Source organism: Dendrobium catenatum, unplaced genomic scaffold, assembly GCF_001605985.2.
Source record: "Dendrobium catenatum unplaced genomic scaffold, ASM160598v2 fragScaff_scaffold_1631, whole genome shotgun sequence".
Classification (NCBI taxonomy): Eukaryota; Viridiplantae; Streptophyta; class Magnoliopsida; order Asparagales; family Orchidaceae; genus Dendrobium; species Dendrobium catenatum.
This window is the reverse complement of record NW_021320093.1, coordinates 387,442-409,267: the sequence shown is the minus strand read 5'-3', so window position 1 is coordinate 409,267 and position 21,826 is coordinate 387,442. Positions and strand designations below refer to the sequence as shown.

General features: G+C 31.2%; 1 protein-coding gene and 1 long non-coding RNA gene across 6 annotated transcripts in view; one reads left to right on the top strand and one right to left on the bottom strand.

Moving 5' to 3' along the window:
• The first annotated feature begins 12,245 nt into the window (after positions 1–12,245).
• Positions 12,246–21,826, top strand: part of LOC110107672 — a 79,313-nt gene continuing 69,732 nt past the window's right edge. For 2 of the 5 annotated variants that reach the window (XM_020837989.2, XM_020837987.2), the window contains exons 1-3: positions 12,463–12,610; positions 12,682–12,877; positions 12,949–13,099. In XM_020837989.2, the coding sequence (XP_020693648.1) occupies positions 12,608–12,610; positions 12,682–12,877; positions 12,949–13,099 (350 nt within the window). In that variant the 5' untranslated portion in view covers positions 12,463–12,607. Of the gene's footprint in view, positions 12,267–12,461; positions 12,611–12,681; positions 12,878–12,948; positions 13,100–21,826 lie in introns of those variants that run through there. The other 3 variants (XM_020837990.2, XM_020837988.2, XM_020837991.2) reach the window with 3 other exon arrangements.
• LOC114581255 lies at positions 21,103–21,658 on the bottom strand. Its single transcript, XR_003703139.1, has 2 exons — positions 21,524–21,658; positions 21,103–21,452 (listed from the first exon to the last, which is right to left on the bottom strand). It is a non-coding gene; the product is annotated as an uncharacterized LOC114581255 (long non-coding RNA).

Sequence of the window (21,826 nt, the reverse complement as noted above, 5' to 3'; positions counted from 1 at the left end):
ACCGCCGTTTTATGTGACCAAACCATCTAAGGCGACTCTCTCTAATCTTATCTTCTACTAGAGCTACTCCAACCTTATCATGTATATTCTCATTTCGTATCCTATCTCTAAGAGTAAAGCCACTCATCCACCTGAGCATCCTCATCTATGTCACACTTAACTTAGTATTATGCTTCTCTTTTAATGGCCAACATTCGGCACCATAAAGCATTGCAGGCCTCGCTACCATCTTATAGAATTTTCCCTTAAGTTTGGGGGGTACATTTCTATCACATAACAAGCCCGATGTATTCCTCCACTTCAACCATCCAACTTGAATTCTGTTGATAATATCCTCATCTATTTCACCATCACTCTGAACAATAAATCCAAGATATCTAAAATGTGTACTCTTATTAATGACTTGATCGCCAAAAGTCACAATCTCCTCACTAGGTCTATTACTACTAAAATTACACTCCACTCCATAACTCGTTCCCATAGTTTTAAAGTATGACACATTAACTTAATACCTATATAATTCTCACAATCATGTGCATCACCTTTATTCTTAAAAATAGGAATTAATACACTCATTCTCCACTCATCTGGCATCTTTTTAGTCTTCAAAATAATATTAAAAAGTTTAGTAAGCCAAGAAATTCCTTCATCTCCTAAGCATTTCCACATCTCTATCAGAATATCATCAGGTCCAACAGCTTTTCCACCCTTCATTTTCTTTAAAGCCTCTCTAACTTCAATTTTACTAATAGTTGATAAAAATAGAAATCTTTATTTTCATTTAGGGTGCTAAGGTCACTATAGTCAATCTTATTTTCACAATCTTCATTAAAAAGTTTAGCAAAATATCTCATCCACCTTTGTTGAATATCATCTTCTAAGAAAAGTATTTTTTTATCTTCATCCTTAATACACTTCACTTGAACTAAATCCTTACTACTCCTATCTCTTTGTTTGGCTAACTTATACATATATCTTTCTCCCTCAGTATGTAATCTACTAAATAAATCACTAAAAGCTAAAGTCTTTGCATCGCATATTGCTTTCTTAGCATCCTTACGAGCCACTTTATATATTTCCCAATTATCAGAATTTTTAAAATTAAACCAATTTTTATAACAAAACTTCTTATTTTTAATATTTTCTTGCACGTTTGGATTCCACCACCACCTAAGTTTATTTCTATGGTAGAGAAAAATTTTATGGACACACACCTAAGCTTTAAATGTTGGTTTAATTTCACAATGAAAAGACAAGTGAATATTCTTTTTGTTCTTATGGAAATTTGAATATTTTGTATATTTTTCATTATGAAAATAAATAGATGAATTTTATTTCATGATTAAACGATAAGTGAATATTCCTTTTATCCTTAGGGATGAATTGAATATTCCTTATATAGTTTAATTATGAAAATAAATTCATCAATATACTTTCATGTTTAAAATAATAAGTGAATATTCCTTTTTATCCTTAGGAATGATTTGAATATTCCTTATGCATTTCTTATTATAAAAACATATTCATAAATATAATTTCATGTTTAAAATGACATGTGAATATTTCTTTTATACTTCGGGGTAAATTGAATATTCCCTATGTTGTGTTTGGCCATGAAAATAAATTGAAGGTTTATTTTCTCAATTCAATAATGAGACATTAGTTTGTCCTTCTGAAAGGTATAATGTCAATCTATATAGATTTAACTAAAGAAACCTAAATATAGTTTCAAGCAAATCTTGTGTGGCATGACGTTAAGTTTATCCTTCTAAAAGTTTTGATTTTTTTTCTTACATAAATTATGTTTAAACACAACTAAAATAATACAATTTTATTGTATTTAACATAATAAAAATAAAATATAATTTATACTTATCAAATTCCCCCCAACATAAACTCTTGCTTGACTCAAGAAACACTTACATTCACTCCCTTATCATCTTAATAGCCAAATTAAAAATTGATAATAAAAAATTACTAAAATATAGGATGATGCAAAACTATCTAGAAGTAATTTGAAATGATTAAGTAATTATTAAAATTTAAATAATACATAATATTCATTCATTCATGTTATTGCTTATTTTTAAATTTGTGCACTAATTTTGAAAATATAAGATTGACTTCCAAATATAGAATAAATAATGTATTATAGAAAATAGTTACTTATAATTTAAATAGCGAATTCATAAGTGCATTAGCACATGTACTAGATTACTTATTTTATCCCTTTTTAGTTATAAAGTATAATGTAATTAAAATCAAGCTACCAGTGAACCAATTTTTGAATGTACTTATCTTTTTCATTTGGAACCATTTTCATTTTAATATTTTCAAATTTCTTTTTTTTTTCTTTTATGAAGTTTATACTTAATGAATTTGAATATCAGTTTTTATTTCCCTTATCTTGCAATCCTTTTGAATTACTATAAGGATTCAATAAATTTTCTAGTTATAGCTTCAAGTTTAACTATGATTTTCCTAATTTAAGCTAACTTCCATCTAATCCTCAAATTTACTTATTCATTTTCAATTCAGTTGTCAATATAAATTAATATGTAGTTTCTAAATTCAAAGTTAAGTCAATAGGTTAAATGGTCTAGATTAGTTAAGTGTTAGGGTTTTCATAGTAGAAATTATTTTGCAATGTTCATTCAAACTATAATCTACAATTTTCTTATTATCATAATTTTACACAAATTGTAATTATAATTTTTATTTTGGCTAAATAAGGAAATCAAGTTTAATAATTATAAAGGATAATATACAAGTAAATATAAGAAATTTAATAAGATACAAAACAAATGCAAAACATCCATAGGGTAATAACAACAACTTAAAACAACAAACATAAGTGCATGTTTATGAATGATAAAAGGATCAAAGGTATATATAGAATAAATGTTTTAAATAAAGATAAATAGAGCCCAAGGCACAATTCCCCTACATAAATCACATTGGCCCTAATAGCCATCACCAACATTGATAGAAGAACACATCAATGCATTAATAGGTGTTGTAACAACTGGGCTCTCCCCCAAGGAAAATAAATGAAAAAGAAATAAAGAAAAGGATGCTACATGACAAAGCAGTCAAATCAAAGTTTGTTAGGGGTGTTAAACCCTAAAGAATTAGCCCAAGGCTAACCAAGAGGGGGGGTAACCAAGGGGGGGGTTAATTGGTAGTTTTAAAAAATCTTAAAAAAAAAAAAAATCTTTTTGATCTTTTTAAGTATTTTAAAATAAAACAATAAATCTTAATGCGGAAGAAAAATATTTTTTACAATAATAGTACAATTAGATATTTCAATCACAGAAATGTGCAAAAATAAAATGTGATAAAAGTAATAAGAAAGAACATAAAGAATTTTATAATGATTTGGTCAAATTTAACCTACGTCCACTTCTAGGAGACTCCCTCTCCAAGTATTACACTAAACTGAAGTGACTCACTTTTTGATCCCACAACAAGACTAAGAAGCCCTTATAAAATTTTTCCACCAACACGATGAGACAGAGAATATTGAATCCTTTTTCACCCACCTAGTGAAGGTAGAGAACCCAAGAATCCTATTACTCCCTCCTAGAGTAGGTAGAGAACATGGTTCTAATGCTGAAGACGATCTCCCCAGAGCCACCAAGGAACTGGTGGAGTAACTTGAAGAAGGAAATGAATACCTTTCTTAGAGTAACCTTTGTGATTCCCCCATAAACTTCCCCTCATAAGGATCTCACTATGTCAAGCTTTCTCTCTTTCTTCTCTAAGCTCCCTCTTGGATTAACTCCATAACAAAAGATTAACTCTAGGTTAATACAATTATTTAAATAGAGAGCCTCCAAAACAAGCCTCCAATACAATTATTTAAATAGAGAGCCTCATAAGGATCTCACTATTGTCAATTCTATGTAACTGTATGTCCAAGACGATTGAAGGATCATCCTGTATGATTAGTACAAAATAGCCCTTTTAGACATGACGAATGATATTGCTCTGTACGATTAGTTCAAGAGAAGTAGGTTGATCATCCTGTATAATACAAATATCATCATGGACGATTAATATTAAAGTATTGAACTTCATATAGTCCGATGCCTAATGGTGCCTCATCATCCCATGCACTTCTCTATCGTCCAGTATGATATAGGTATATCATCATGGATGATTAGTTGAAAAATTATGGTATTCGTCTGGTACGATAGTTGGCGTCCCTCATCATACCAAACCTATTCTCTATCTACCAAAACAATCATCACCGATCATCCTATATAATCATATCAAATTATGTTTTACCATAATTGTTCTCCTAATCATGAGATTAATTTAGGAATTATTATGCCAAATCATCTAGGATGATCAATATCGTCTTGTATGATTAGTACAAAATTTAAAAATTAAAATATTTCATAAATTATGGTTGGCGACTGTTTTCACATTCTGAATTGATCATCCTATATGATAGGGATCTTCCAGTATGATTAGTTTAATTACTCTTAAAACTGAGATGCTCTAATTAAGGTTTCTATTTTTAATTGATCGCACAATACGATTTGACATCGACCTATACAATTAGGTCAAAAATAGAGAATTCTCTAACTTACTAAAATTCTCCCCCAGAGTATGTGTGTGCAAGATTACTTAGCATGGGATCAACCAAATATATGACTTGACTCAAGAAAGATAAGACATACATTAAAAGTTAAGTTGCATACAAACTTAACCCTAGTCTTCCGGATCTTGAGCTGATTTGCATTGTAAGTGGTCTTGTGGACCTGAAATGTTAGTAACCAGGGCAAATAAAATAGATATGCAATAATAGTAGTGGTAAATAAAATAATAATATTTGTTATAATTAAAATCATAGTACTTGGATCCAGATTTGTAACACAAAATATAAATCTCTCAACACACACACACTCTCTCTCTCTCTCTCACACACACACACAGACATAAGTCAAGAAATGCAAAGATTCATAACCATCAAAGTCTGGATCGTCCTATTCAATATCATCAATAAAGCTTCAATTTATTACCATTAACTTTAAAAATATGGAAAGATCTCTTATCCTAAGTTTTTATAACACCATGAGAATATATTTTTATAATAATAAATAACCCAGACCATCCTGCCTTAAGTTTTTCATGGCAAAATTTCTTTATATAATAAAAAATTAAGACATCTTGACCAGAAGAAAATTCATTTTTAAAAACTTCACAACCATGTAATCTCTTCATTTTTGCATTGTAGATATTTGTATCTTCATAAAACCCTTTTCTGGATTCTTTCAACTTTTAAGAATAGAAGAACTATAAAAGTTTAAAATGAAAAATTAGTCTAAGAATGTTTCTCTTCTTTAACTCATAATCTTATGAGCTAAATACAGGTTAAGAATCAAACAATAACACCAACCCAAGAAATACTCATGTAAGGTTAGAAAAATACCAATACAAGACGAGACTTAAAAATAAAACAAAATGACATAACTACTTTATATAGATTAAAGAAGCATTACGACACTCAAATGGTGGCCAATTAATGAAAATTAAAAAAAAATTAAAACTACCACTCTTTTTTACTCAAATCATGTAAGATTAGAAAAAAACCAATACAAGACGAGACTTAAAATGAAAACAAAATGTCATAACTACTTTATATAGATTGAAGAAGCACTACGACGCTCAAATGGTGGGCAATTAATGAAAATAAAAAAAAAAATAAAACTAGAACTCTTTTTGACTCAAAGGACGCCACACCATTCAATCCAAACTTACATTGCGGTGCTACGGGGATCAATGCTACAGTGCTTAAAATACAAAAGATAGATAGATCAAATTGAAAGATGCTGCAGTGGGGTGAAACATGTGGTGAAACGGTGCTTGGCTTTAAAACTAAAACATCACTTTATGCATATGAATCTGCTATGGCGTTGAGACATACTAGAGTAGCGGTGTTTGTAAAAGACTAATGTCACGATGCCATAACTTAAAAAATAATTATTTTGACCAAACTCCCCAGTGCTAGCAACAGCATAGTGGTGCTCACCGGAGTGCCATAATGGTAAAGTTATGATCATACAATTAATTTTTGAACTGACTGAGCTGCCTTTTAACTTTTTGGACCTGACGCTGCAACACTTGAAAGGATAGCACCGAGGTGCTACTTGGGTAATGAGGCGTTGCAGTGTTCAAACATATTACGCTGGGGTGGTTCAAATAAATATTTTTCTAGAGAGTTTAGCGCTGTGGTTCCAGTTATGAATGCTACAGCACTGATTATGAGAATGATACGGTGCTAGTTCAGATTTTAACACCTCAATTTTCTCATTATTTAAATAATAAATTTGATCCAAATTAAATAAAAATAAACAAATAATGCAAAATATTTAAAACGACAAAATATAAAATATAGAACATTAAAACTATAATAAATTATATTACACAAATAAGCACGAAGATGGATTACCTCCCAAACAACGCTAAATTTATAATCTTCAGCTAAACTTGCCTATAGTTATCAATTTGGATGGGTCATTATCACTCATCAAGTGGTTTCCACAGTATTCTTTCCCTTTATCTTTGGGGTTAACTTTAGTATTACTAGGAAAAAACCCAAGAGGTTTACTACTGAAAGAAATTACAAGCTATCCTAACTGAGTTTCCAAAATTTTAATTGAGATAGCTTGACTTTACAATTGAGTTCCAAACTGAATCACTACCTCTTATAAAGTTGACTTTCTATTTTCATACTGATTATTTTGAGTAAATTCGGAAGGGTAAGAAGGTCTATGATTTACAATTGATTGCTAAGAATTATTCCAATTTCTTCCTTGATTAAATTGACCTAAATTCCATTAATTATATCCACCAAAATTATTTGACTAACACAAATTAGGGTGGGCTTCAACCTAGATTGTATGTATTAGAATAAGGATTAGTTTATATTCCAATTAAATTTATATTTCAATTCTAATAGAGCTAGTATCCTCAACTTCTAATAGAACTAGTATCCTCAACAGATTCAAATGAGTCTCTTCCCAATATATTAATGAGCCCGATTATATATTAACTCCAAAAGTATATAATTTCTTTGAAATAATAGCTAAGAATTGACAAAGCAACAAATTCATAAACTCTAGCTACTCTCATAAGATTCACCCTATTATATAGCATGCCACTGAAAATTATTGAAAGTCATTTTCTTAATCAATTCATAAGTATCCTCAAATGGCTTAGACATTAATTGATGATCCTCCAAATATAGCATTTATGATTGACCTAAGAGATCCTACTAATCTATTATAAAAAGTTTGAATAACCAACCAATCATTTAAAGCATGATAAGAGCATTTCCTAAGCATTTCTTTAAATCTCTTCTAACTTTCATAAATGGATAGTTCTTTAAATTTGACAAAAGAAGTGATATCATTTCTAAACTTAGTAGTTTTTGAAGGTGGGAAATTTTTTGCTAAGAATTAATGTGACAACTCATTCCAAGTGATTATAGAGCATGGGGATAAAGAACTTAATCACATTTTAACCTTCTTTCTCAGAGAAAATAAAAACAACCTAAGTCTAATGACATCATCATTGACGTCATTGTAATTAAAAGTTGCACAAATTTCTAAAAAACTAACTAAATATAAGTTAGGATCTTCAACAGGTGATGACCTAAATTGAATATTTTAGACCATTTGAATAATAGCTAATTTCAATTCAAAATTATTAGCTTGGATATCAGTTCTATTAGTAGTTGGAGGAATTCCTTCTATTATTGAGTTAGCATACTCTCTAAGAGGTATAACGTGATCTTGATATTGAACAGGTTATGACATGGTTATTTTATTTATTTTATTTGTGATTTTTTGCAAGGGTCCTTTCTATTTATGAATCAAAAAATAAAGCCTTCGTATTGAATTTACCAAACATACAATAAGATACAAAAATTAAAAATAGAGACCAAGCAATCAACAAATTTTTTTTTTTTTGATTTTTTTAACATATTTTTAACAAACAAAATAAAGATATAGAATATAAGTAGGCCTAAATATGCACATATTTCAATAAGAAAATTTAATAAACACAAAACTACCCTAACAACAAAGCCAAAAACATGATGGGTTGGTTGGTTACTACGTATAATGGTAATATAATGGTGAGTGAATATATAACTTGTTGGATTTGAAAAAATGTTTTACCTATCTTTGATATAAAAATTACAAACAACACATTAATTTACATAAATATATGTATTGAATCAAATAATAAAGCGATAGAGTATAATTCAAAACCCACAAGAAAGTGATCTACTATACTACAACAAAACAACTACTACTTATTCCAAATGTAAGAATTTATCCTACTAAAATAAAAATTAGATTTTTGAGTTCCTGTCACTGAATGAAAATGAGTAAAATAATTACTATTGTTTTTATAAAAATGTTTTGGACTGATTCATGTAAATAAGATATTTTTTCTAACGAGACTTTTAATTGTAGATGTGGATCAAAGCATGTGAATCCCTAGAACTCTATCGAGCTTGTAGGGGTGAAACTATAGTTTCACTATCTCTATAGAACCTAGAATATTCAAATATCCTATATCTAGGTATGCTAATATTCCATTTCAATAGTCCTAATTATTCTTGCATTCCTCTGTCAAAGTTATACATCACACTCAATTTTAACTACATACATTGCCACTATATGCATTAAATGAACAACTTGAGATACAATAGTACTTAATAAGCTATTTACATAAGTAGCACAAAATAGAAGATCTAAATAGACATGAAATAAATAACAAGAAAACTCATAGTCATTTTATTTATAGAAGAATAAATTATAAGAGAAGTAAGAAGTTTATCACTATGATGGATATAAGTATCATTTCTACACTCCTTCCTCCACTTACAGAGTTGCTCACACAAACAAAAGCTAGTCCCTCTAAAGGTTATACCTTATACTTTCCTAGCCTCCCTTAGATTTTGCTCTAAGAGGGCACTAAAGAAATACACTAAAAAAGTAATCAACTACACTCAGAAAATTGAACTCTACAAATAATAGAACCGACTTCTATTTATAGTAAATGCAATATAGGATTTGAGCATGATGGTGCTGGATAGGATGGCATTATGGAAGCAAAAAGTGAATTAGCTCCTCATCATTGGATTGTTTGCTTTGCAACGGGGTTAAGTGACATAACATGATTACGATTTGAATTGGTGCATCCTTCGTTGATTCAGTGTGGCTCTAAATAGTTGTTACTTCTTTTCCATGGTGCTATAAAATTTTAGCACTGTAGAGCTTGAATTGACTTTCTGGCACTGTGACGTTTAGCAAGGTTGGCGCTCCTGTGTGAATTATTTCCAAGACATCCAATGCTATGATGCTGATTTTGGGCTCAACGGCTCTATGATTAGATGTGGTGCTAATGTTTGTGACACCACAACGCTTGTAAACAGAGAAGGTCAGCATTAACGTGTTGAAATTGGCGCTTTGGCGTTGATCGATATGGCATTGCGATGTGAATATTGGTGGCCCTGCGACGCTATCTAACACTTATAATTTTTGATATTTTCTTGCATAATTCATATACAAATACAACTAAAATAATATATTTTTACTGTATTTAACATAAAAAAATTAATACACTTATTACTCTCTCGCTTCTAAAAGTTGAGAATTCATACCAACCTAGAATGAGAAAACTCTCACATTTAGAAGTTGAGAATTCAAACCCAATCTTGAAGGATAAAGATGTAAGTATGCACAATAGGCATCATATGACTTGCCTAAAGAAATAAAAAAATAAACAAACTGAGGAATATGTGAAAGTTTAAATAATGCTTATAGTGATTGACATTATTATGCATTAATTATTTATACTGTTTTATGATTCATTTAGAAATTCATATACATTTACAATTGAATGCAAAAAATTTATATATTTTATTTCTTGCACTATAATTGTATATTTTATTAAGCTTTAGCTTGTTAGAGTGGTTGTACTACATGAAAGGAGAATGAGCAAGTGAGGCTCAAGGTAGGAGGTTGACTACACTTTTGTGTACATATATTTTGGTTGCACATAAAAATTATAGAACGAAGCTGTACAGTTAGACTTTTGGGTATGTAAATTTTATTTGAAAGGTTCTTAAGATTTGTATTTCATTTAATGTATTTAAATATACTTCCAATTTTAAAATATTTGGATAAAATCTTAAGACTTGAAGAACTTATTGTGTTGGGATAGTCTGGATATGCTATTTTTTACTCACTTGATCCTGATAGAAGTATTTTAGGATGAGCGTTAGTGAAAGATACATCTGATCAGATTCACCTTATCTGCTATAGTACTTCAGATTAACTAAAAAGTGGCTCAAAACGGGGCGTGAGAAAGAGAGGTTAAAATGGGGTGTGACACTTACCAAGATGATTGTTCATATAGAAACCCCTCTTGGGGAGAGTAACCATGGATTTATTACCTGGTGCTAGCCAACCTATTGTGTGGTAATATTGTTCAAGGCAATATCCTCTCTTGGGGGCTAAGGCCATCTCAGTCGAGTCTCTTGATGGAGATCTCTGATAGGTACTTATGAGTTATCAACATGTTCATGTATGAGTATACACAATCCAACTAGAAACAAGCATGTGATGAAAAACATTGCAGAGGTGACATCACTTGAAATGTCCATTATAGCTAACATCATTTCTAGAACAACTAATCCCATCTTCAGGTCAATTTTCTTGGCCTAACTTGACAAGCTATTGACACAAGTAACTCTAATTTTTGTTGCGTTCAGCTCAACTAATGTTGGTCGGCTTGGCTTTTTATTGCGATTGGGTTCAACCAACATTTATTTAAGCTCTATTAACACTAACAACTTGGTTTGATTCTTTTTTGTTTTATTTTGTGATATATAATAATAATATAATGATGGAGTATAAGTTATATAGAGTTAATGCAATTTATGAGATTTATGCTAAAATAACTATATACAAAATAGTATTGGGATATGCTTACAGCTTAGGGAAAGACATTTATATGATGAAGTGGATAGAAAGCAATCCTTTAATTTATGTAAATCAAGAATAGTGTCATTTCATGAATTTATATGTTTCAGCAATATTAGATATTTAGTTTTGGTTTAGAGATACTATTTTGGATTCAATAAAATTTTGAACTATAAATTTTTCTAATAGTGATAGAGACTTATTTTTATAGTACATGGCATGAGGTTTATTTTGGCTTTAATTTTTATTGAAAAAGTTTACCTTATTAATCTTATAAATGTCATGAGGCTTTCTCAATTATAGGAATATTAATCTATCAAGCAATACACATGATTTATTTTTCTTAAATATCATATATTTCAAATTGACTTAAGTTATATTTATTAGTCAATCAAATAAATTTCTAATATTTTGAGATAATTTTAAATTTTAATTATTTTTAATTGCTTCATTTTTGTAACTAACTCTTTTTTTACAATAGTTTTATAAAATATATAATATTAGAAAAATTGACTTTATAAGTATCATAAATGTGCATATTTGAAAATAAAATTTGAATTAAGTTTGAACACTTTAAACACAAATTAGGTTTAAATTAGTTTAGACGAATAGTTTTTGAAAAGCTTCTTAAAGGCATTGAAAGAGAGGTGATCAAGCAAATTGTTTGTTTAATGTTTCATTCCGATTGAGCGCAGATATTACTTAGGAAGATGATTGGCATGCAAAATTTTGAGGATTATTCTTATTTAGTTCTCATATTTAAATAAATTTATTATCTAAAATAAAATTTTAATGTATTTTTCAAAATAAAAATATAAGATACATATTTATCACATTATGATGCATGCATATATAAATGTTATAAGTTTTTTAATCTCTAAAGGGGCTGTTTGGCAACAAGTGGGATTTAGCTTTAGAAATGTGTTAAATCCTAAAAACTGTTTGGTATGTTAAATGTTAAATCTTGTTAAATCCTGAGAAACTGTTTGGTAACATATATCAGGATTTATGACAGTTAGAGATTTAAGTTTAAAGGAGATATTTATGAAATTAAGATCATTGCATAAAACATAATAAAATCAATTTTAGGTCATATAAAATGACCAAAAATTCAATAAAAATTAATTACAAACTAACATGGACCAAAATGAGAGTTGAAATATTAAATAAGCTAATTATATTAATATTTAATTACTAATTATATCATTAATTAATCAATTAAGTTAAATTACAGTGAGGAGCTCGCTGGCTGTGAAGGTAATTTTCTCCCTTTCGCGCGTTCTAATGTTAAATCCCGTTAAATCCACCGAACCGAGGGATTTAGTAAATCCGGGATTTAAGCCGTAAATCCGTAAATCCGGGATTTACGGAATCCCGGGATTTAACGCGCGCACAAAAACCGTTTGGCTGGATTTAGCGTAAATCCGACTTAAATCCCACGATAAATCCGATACCGAACAGCCCCTAAATATTTATCGAAGTCTTTGTATATTTCCCCAAAAGCTGTACGCTCATTTTTTACCATAATGCAACAGGAGAAAACAGGACAACCTCTGGAACCCTAAACTGCTGACAGTGGAGCCCGAATCCAGTTCAACATGGTGAGAGGACAGCTTTCTCTATTTCTAAGATCCTTACATCTTTAAAACAAACTTAATCATACTCGTTGTAGTTGCAAGTTTCTCAGGAATCGTTGACATCTCCAATTTTGGAGGATTGTTTGAATCTCTTGAGGAGCGAGCGTGATGAACAGAAACTTGCGGGCCTCCTCCTTGCTACAAAGCTCTCCAAGGGAGACGAACATGCTTCAATGTTCTCAATTTACAAAGCTATTGGGACTCGCTTCTTGCATCGCCTATTGATCACAGGTGAGTGGCTCAATTTTCTTTCGAGCTTTGCTTTATGGTTGCAGATTGCTTGATTAAAAATACATTTACAGGAGCAGGCAGTGCCCAAGGAGGAGCTGATAGGGATGCGTACCTCAAACTGTCTGTTACGGTTCTGGCTGGATTTTGCCGGGTACCTGAGATTGCTTCATCCAAGGAAATGATCTCCGAGGTTCCTATTATTGCTGAAATCATATCCAATTCGTGAGTTACTCTCCTTTCTCTGGTAAATGGGGTACGCATAGTTGAATATGTGAAGGCAATGGCAGACCTTTCTTATTTTGTTTAAAATTTAAATTTGTGATGTTGCTTGATTTCTTTACTTGTGGTTTCTATTGCATACTTTTGGTGAATTTGAATGACTAGCATTTATCATCTCCTTGGAGCATATGGAAATGAAAGTTAGATACAATAAATTCTATAATTTCATATGAGAAAAAAAAAAAAAACACTTGGATGTACTGGAACTTCTTATTAACATTGGTCTTAACGCTTTGCTAAAGGTTCTAGGAAACGCTGTTAGCTTCTATTTGGGTGTATTTTTGAAGACTAAACCATTGATTTTTTGATGTTTGCATTTGTAAGGCTATAGTTTGATGATCACATCAAGGGTTCATTTGGGGCAGTTGTAGCTTTTTGTAAAGATGGTTGCAAAGATGATATATAAAAAGAGAGTTTTGTTTGAAAGTTACTGTGTATTAGAAATATTTCTTTTGAAAAAACAAAAACATTGACAACTAATTTATAGCCACCGCACTCTCATAAATCTGCTTCTCAAAAGTTGCTTCCCATCACAAATTTTTTTAAAAACCATCAAGAAAGATGTAGCTAAATGGATGTGTGGTTGCGGTTTAAAAAACAAATCAGTGTGAAAACTATCCTAAATATATCATGAATGTTCCTTTTTTGCATGGCATTTTTTTAATCAAATGAATACTCAAGATTGCTAAATTTCTTGCCATATTCATCATTAACCTAGCTTTAGCCCAACTATTTTGGATGGCTATGTCATATCATATACTTCATTAATTCTAGTTGATATCTTTAAAAGCCTTATTCACAACTTCGAATGATGCCCCTTATGTGAAAATTTTTAAAATTTCTATTCCTTTCACTTTAATTTTAACTCTCCATTTTATGGTGCATCTCATGCTATCCTTTCAGCATTCTCATATCACCTATCTTTGTTATCTACAATATTTAACAAGTCCTACTCTGACAGTTTGTTTGATACTTTGATGCAACCAACTTGTATTTTGTCGTCATAATTTGAGTATGCATCCATCTTAACATGCATAACTTGGTCACTCTCAACATGTTGTTTTTTTCTTTTCAAATGCTTAGGCCAATCAACATAACCAATTGTATACTATTTTATAAAATTTTGTTACTTATTTATGCACATGCATTTGTTACATAACATTATTGTGTCATAGATTTAATAAACAACTAATTTTATTTTATAAAATAAGAAATGAAAATGAATAAAAACTGAGCCAATATTTCTCGATATAATTTTCTCATTATGGGCTTGAAAAACCATAAAAATTACTTTGAGATTAGTGCAATAATTTTTTTTTTCATATGTAGCACTAATCTTAAAACAAAACCAATGATTTTTAGGCTCATCGTGATATAAGTCATATCAGGATATTGTGATGCAATTTTTTTCAAATGAAAACATGGTTGGCAAGCATTTTTTACTTTGGTAAATGTTTTCAACCATAACATCAACAACAATATTAAGCCTTTATCCCACTACATGAGGTCGGCTATATGAATCCTTTTTTCTCAATTGTGTCTTGTTAAATGTCAAATTCTCATTTAAATCTAATAAAGAAATGCCATTTCTAATATTTTTCTTACCAAGTCTTTTTAGGTCTACCTCTACCTTTCTTAACATAGGCCAAATCTAATACATCTACTCTCCTAACAAGGTCATCATAAGGCCACCATTTTATATGACCAAACCATTTAAGACGACTCACTCTAATCTTATTTGTCATTGGAGCTACTCCGATCTTTTCACGAATATGCTTGTTTCATATCCAGTCTCTAAGAGTAAATTCGCTCATCCACTTGAACATCCTCATCTCAGCAACACTTAACTTAATATTATGCTTCTCTTTTAATGGTCAACATTCTGCGCCATAAAGCATTGCAGGTCTTACCACCATCTTATAAAATTTTCTCTTAAGTATGAGTGGTGCTTTTCTATCACACAACAAACTCAAAGCATTCCTCCACTTTAACCATCCAACTTGAACTCTACTAATAATATCCCCATCTATTTTGCCATCACTCTGAACAACAGACCCAATATATCTAAAACGAGTATACTTATTAATGACGTGATCGCTCAAAGTCACAAAACCCCCACTATATCTTTTACTACTAAAATTAAACTCCATGTATTCAGTTTTAGATCTACTCAAATGAAAAAAATTTAGACTCTAAGGTTGACCTACATAATTTGAGTTTACCTTCAACTCCCTCTCTAGTCTTATCAAAAAGAAGAATATCATCAGAAAAAAGCATACTCCAGGTCCAGGGTTCATCCTCTTGCAAATGTCTAGTAAGAACATCTATGACTAAAAGCAAAAAGATAAGGGTTTAAGGATGATCCTTGATATAATCTAATTGAAATAGGAAAATACTTGGTCAAATCACCTTGTGTTTGAACACAAGTAATAGCTCTGCATACATATCCCAAATGACTTGAATAGAAGCATTATTAATCCCTTTCTTTTCTAGAACTCTCCATAGCACTTCTATTGCAACTTTATAATATGTTTTCTCTAAATCAATAGATATCATATGTAGATCCTCCTCCTCTTTTAACTTCTCCTTCTCTTTAAACTTCTCCATCAACCCTCTCAATAAATGAATAGCTTCCATAGTAGACCTACCCAGCATGAATCCAAATTGATTTTGAGAAATATTAGTATCACGTCGTAACCTATGCTCCATAACTCTCCCAAAGTTTTAAAGTATGACACATCAACTTAATTCCTCTATAATTCGTACAACCTTGGAACTGAATAAAAAAGTTGCCTTAAAATGGGTTTTTTTCTTTCGTCATTGTGATATCTTTTTTCCTTTATTTAGTTTCTATTTGATTATTGGGTTTTTTAAGAGTTTGGATGAATTTCAAGGAATTGTAAAGCTGAGTTCGGGAATGTTGTTTATTTGATTAGATGTTGTGATTTAATAGCTTGTTTAGGTTTGATTGACATGGACAAAAGATGCATTTTCTTGTTGAAAAATGCTTGTTTAAAGTGGTTGCATGTGCATTATTATGTGAAATTCTCAGCATATTTAAAATTGAATACAACAACAACAACACAACAACAAGCCTTTATCCTACTATGTGGGGTCAGCTACATGAATTCTTTTTATCCATTGTGTTATGTTAAGAGTTAAATTCTCATTTAAATCTAATAAAAAAAAAGGTTATTTTTAATATTTTTAAACCAAGTCATATTTGAAATTAAATGATCAATTTAATTGATCCTAAACAACTAAATAGTTAGATTTGTGAAGATGCAAGAGTTAACCCATGAAAAATTTTCATTTAGTGCCATTTAAATTTTAATGTTTAAGAGGATTGCACTAAAAATAACAGCGCACTAACACATTTTTCATTAAAATACAACAATCAATTGAACTGGTCTGACTAATTATACAAACTAGTTAAGAGTATCTTCATTGATTCTTATTCAGTCACATTTGCAACAAATTTTATTTTCTGAGCTAGCAATAGGAATTCTATTTCTGACCAGGATGATGTTGGTTGCAATGTGGCATTTTGATGACACTTCTTTAGTTTGTTGGCTTGGATTTTATATTTTATTAGAGATAAAGTTTTGCCATCTTGATATCATGAGGTTGTTATTAGTTTCCAACCCCATGAACTCGGCTACTTCCAATCATCGGGTTGTGTAAGGCATATTACTTCTAAAACAACCCATCATATATTAGAGTTTGATGACTAGGTTTAACCTGTTTTACACAAGGTACTTGGTACTAGAAATCATCGCCCTTAACTTGGTACATAAGTGAGCCATCAAGTCAAGTGTTGGCCCCTAGACTTGGCACATAGACTTAGTCCCTAGGTCTTCACCCACATCCCTTAAAAAACTTGTGCAAAATGAAATAAAATATGAGCAAATGATTAAATTCGTAGTTACTTTATAACATGAAATTTATTAGAAAGTATTTAGTACAGCGCAAGTTTGGGTGTAATAGATGATGCTCATCAAAATCAAAATATAAGAAAACTTTAAAATAATGGCCTCTTAAACCCATCAATCAATATTAAACAACCTTTAACTTGATGACTTCCATACCATCAGACACCCCACCTAACGACTCCGCATAGTTGTCATTCTTCTCGTTACCCGCTTTGATCCATTTCATCTAGGTGTATAAACGAGTCCAGTCATACTCAAGTCACCCATGGCTTGAGCTTAGCTTGATTAATTAATCAAGATTGAGCTCATGCTCGAGCTCAATTCTATGAGTTTAAGTTGGCTCACAAGCTGACACTTTTATTACAAAAAAGAAATGATTTTTATTGAAACCTTTAATGTAATTAAATTTTAAAAGAATGAAAAATTAGATGAGAAATACTAAGAAATTACTTGATTTATGTAAGAATATATAACTTTTAAATATTTTTTTAATAACATTATAATTAAACTCTTGAATTTTAATATATTTTAACATTATTTTTATATTAATATTTATTATCTAGCTAGCTCAAGAGCTAATAAGTTGAGTTAGGGTGACTTAAACTTGGCTTGTTAACTTATCAAGCTCGTGTTACATGCCATTTATAGAATCATGACTGAAATGGCTCACAAATCGGCTTGACTCAAAGCACCCCTAGCGCTATCTCGTTGTTGACTTAATTTTTGCTTTGATTTGACTCAAATTGAGCAAAATCAAGTCCAATTAGTCCTGATTGAGCATGACCAACCTAATTGAGTATGATCAAACCCAAATTGAACTCGAATTGAACCCAATTCAAGTCATTTGGTTCAATCATGGCCTAACTTTTGACTTTGCATGTTTCCAAATTAAGAAACTCAAATCAATGGCTACGATTACCTTAAAAACACCAATCCCTCCTGTATCCATTACCGTGTAGGATATCATGGACTTACATCAGATTGAGAGCGACTAGGGGACATTTATACAAGTCGAGCGGCTGGGGAAAAGGGAATGTTGGTATTTTCTTTCAAAAAGAAGTGAGAGAGGGAGATGAGAGGTTTTAGTTCTTTTTCTTGTGTGAGAGAGCAAGGAGGTCGTTTCTAGGGCTGCTTATGCATGTCTAAAGCCGAACACAAAGGAAGGAGGTATGTGTACTTGTACATGCTTGGGATGAGGTCAAGCGTCAATGAAGGTCCCTTTGTGTGTGCCTGGGCTGAGAGAAGTGGGAGAGAGGGAGTGGTGATGGGTTTCTTCCTTGAATGCATGAGGAAGAAACAATCGAGTCGTACATCCTATGTGCGACCCAGGAGGTGGAATTGAACCAATATATATGCTTAATCAAGGGTAAATTCAAATAGCTCCTTGCTTGATCCTTCCATAATATAGAGCCGGGCTTAGTCCTTGGAAAATATAAGCTTGAGGCATGGTTGTTGTCTTCTTCCTCTAAAACCGAAGGGGGAAACTGTCGGTTGTTTCATCCCTTCAAAAAAAAGGAAAAAGGAGAACAATTCCTTGTTGCTATCAAGATCAAAGTATGACTCCGATGAGCTGGTGGTAGAGGAGGAAACGTCCGGAGTAGCTTGGACAACAACCTTTTCATATTTCAATCACCTTTGTCTCTTCAAGACAAATGTGCTACGGTCAGAATCATTGGATGATAGCTCTGGTGAAGTACACCTCTAAAATTTAGAAAGCCCCCTAGGTCTCTAAGCCATTGGATGTATGCATGATGCTCCAAAGACCTTAGGTCCTTCTAGAAACTTAATTTTTTGCTTTCTAAAAACCCTCATGCCCATTGTCCTCTCCGCAAACCCATGACTATATGACGATTTCCAACTGGGTGTTCTTATTTGAGAGCCTTAGGATGACAATGATAGTCGGGTCATTGAATTTGTCTCCATTGATTCCCAAATGCATGAAGTTGCATCATATTGTATCCCAAGTCTTCTCTTACAATCAAGCCTTAAGGTAGGCATTGCCATTTGATGCTTAATTGAATGGCGACATGTAGGTCTCTATCACTGCCACTTGCATGCAATTCTTATTCAATCATAAGTCATGACAAATTTGACCTACAGATAGCTTTCACATAGAATTAGGAGAGGTATATGTTGAAATTCATGGATTTTCATAGTTTTGGTGAATGCCTAGAAATGAACTTGATTAATTCAGGAAATCCTTAAATCGTTGTGAGATTTTTGGTAGACCCTCAAAAGCCCTAAAGATGCATGACCAATATGATAGAAGCTTGCTTGGCATTTTAAGTGGAAGATAATTTGTGATGCTTTTTCTCTTTTATATATTATATATACTTCCTAATACTTTAATTGCAAGTTTGAGTTTTTTTTTACTTTCAAATATAATTAATTGACTTAAAAAGTCATGTAGGCATGTGGGACACAACTACATGAGTGATGAATCCGAAAAATGAATCTCTAAAAAAAGTCCTGGATGCATCAGAAGCCCAAGTTTGAAGACCCATGAGTTTAGTATGTGTTTGTAACTAATTTGTGTAAGGCAGATAACTCAACTGTCAATTTCAGGACATTACATATTTATAATAACTTGGATTTTATACTTTACTTTTCAGTGGTTGATTTCTGTATAAATGTGATTGATTGTTTAATTCATATTTGCACTAGAAATATCAATTTTTTCATAAGTTTTTTCATTTGCTTTGTGTGAGAGTGGTCTGAATATATTTTATGCAGTAGACTCTTATGAAAAAAAAAACAAGTTTTTTACCAATTAAAATTTAATTATTTAAGCTATCTAAAATCAATCATAGGACAATGTCTTTTTCAACAATAAAATTGCATGACCTATCTAAAATAAGTGAAAATTTTAAAATAAAAATGATCATGCATGGCCTAGTGAGTTACATGTAGATAAAAGCTCTCACATTAAGAACTAGATAATAAAAAATTATATTATGAGTCAACATTTGTATATTCACATGATCAAACATCTTGGCTTAAGTGGCAAGCTATAAGCCCTATTCTCTAAATCAAAACAACATTACCTATTTTGCATATGCATTAAGATTGAACTTCATGGTTTTAAAAGCATTGAGGTAGGTTAGTTGGTAGTCATTTTCAGGCAAGACTATAAGTCCAATGTCAGACTTTCTTATCTCCAAATAGGGGTTTCAAGTTTGTAAGTCTTTTGCATTTTGCTAAATGTAGATTAGAGTTATTATCTCTCGATAGTTCTCAGTTTAGATCTAGGGTTTGAGATCTATATTTTTTTTTTGTTACATCATAAATCCTCACCTTCATAGGCATTTATTTGACTCATGTTGTTCGAATGTAAACTCCGACCTTCTAAATTAAATTGCATAACTTCAATCAAATCTACTTTTAAAATGTAAAGCTTAATATAAGATTGTTCGATTATTTTTGAGTTTCTAGGAATTAAACATTCCTACCATACCTGTTAACGGCGAATGGCGTACCATGGCGCAAAGGTCCATTTGGAGCCATGGCGCATAGCGCACGGCGCGGCGCGCGCTATTTTGAACATGGCGCAAGCTATATAAAAAATATAAAATAATAAGCATGAATATGAAATATTATTAAAAATGAAAGACAAGCTATCATAATAATAAAAGATAACCATAACATATATAAGTTCGACTAAGTAACATCCAAATATCTCATAATTCAAATATTACAATCTTTTTTTAAAAGATCAAATAAGAATTTAATCTACTCTTCTTGGGAATCATCATCATCAGCAAATGTTAAAAAAGCTTCATTATCTTCTTCAACATTGTCTCCTACTTCATGATCCTCTTCATCACCCTCCTCATCATCATTCTCAATAGCAACATCATGCCTAATTGAAGATTCTCTCTTTCCCTTTAGATCTTTCCCGAATATTATAGCTTTTATCATAAACACCAGTAGCTTTAGCAACACTTGTCCAAGTTAAATCTTCCTCTCCAGCAATAAAGTCATTTTCTTCATCAAACTCATCATCTAATTTTCCTATTAGCCATTCATTTGCATCATCTATCTCAGTCAAAGAAATAGGATCAATGACATCACGATGATTGAATCTCCGAATCAGTGCTCTATTATATTTCACATAAACTAAATCCTTTAAGCGACCATGATCCAATTTGCTTCTTCGTTTGCTATGAAGCTGCAATTAAAATATTATTACATTACTATATTATGAACATATATAAAAAATCAACACATACATTGTAAAATACTTGCATGTTCAAAAATATTCCAATTGCGTTCGCATCCAGATGAACTACATGTTAAACTTAGGACTTTGATAGCAAAGCTTTGTAAATTGGGAGCTCCTTGTCCATATGCCAACCACCAATCAGCTGGAAGAAATGAATTTTTTTTTCAATATTATATAACAAATCAGTCTTAATTTTTTTGTAAATAATGATACCTGGAGATCGGGTAGTTCTTTGTCTTACAGCTGGAGGAATACCAAAAAGTCCTTCACCCCTAATGTATAAACTTAATTCATTACTGATTTTATCTTCTTCAGCTACATCTTGAAATAATCTTCCAATACATTGGTAAAGACCATCAGATATTTCCTTATCTTTGGCAATATCAGAGTTATTTGAAGAAATATTCAGGATTTAAAAAATGTCCCGCTGCATGTAGAGGCCGATGTAATTGCACTTCCCATCTTCTATCAATCATTTTAAAAATTTGATCATACTTATCACTGTTATTGAAGCTT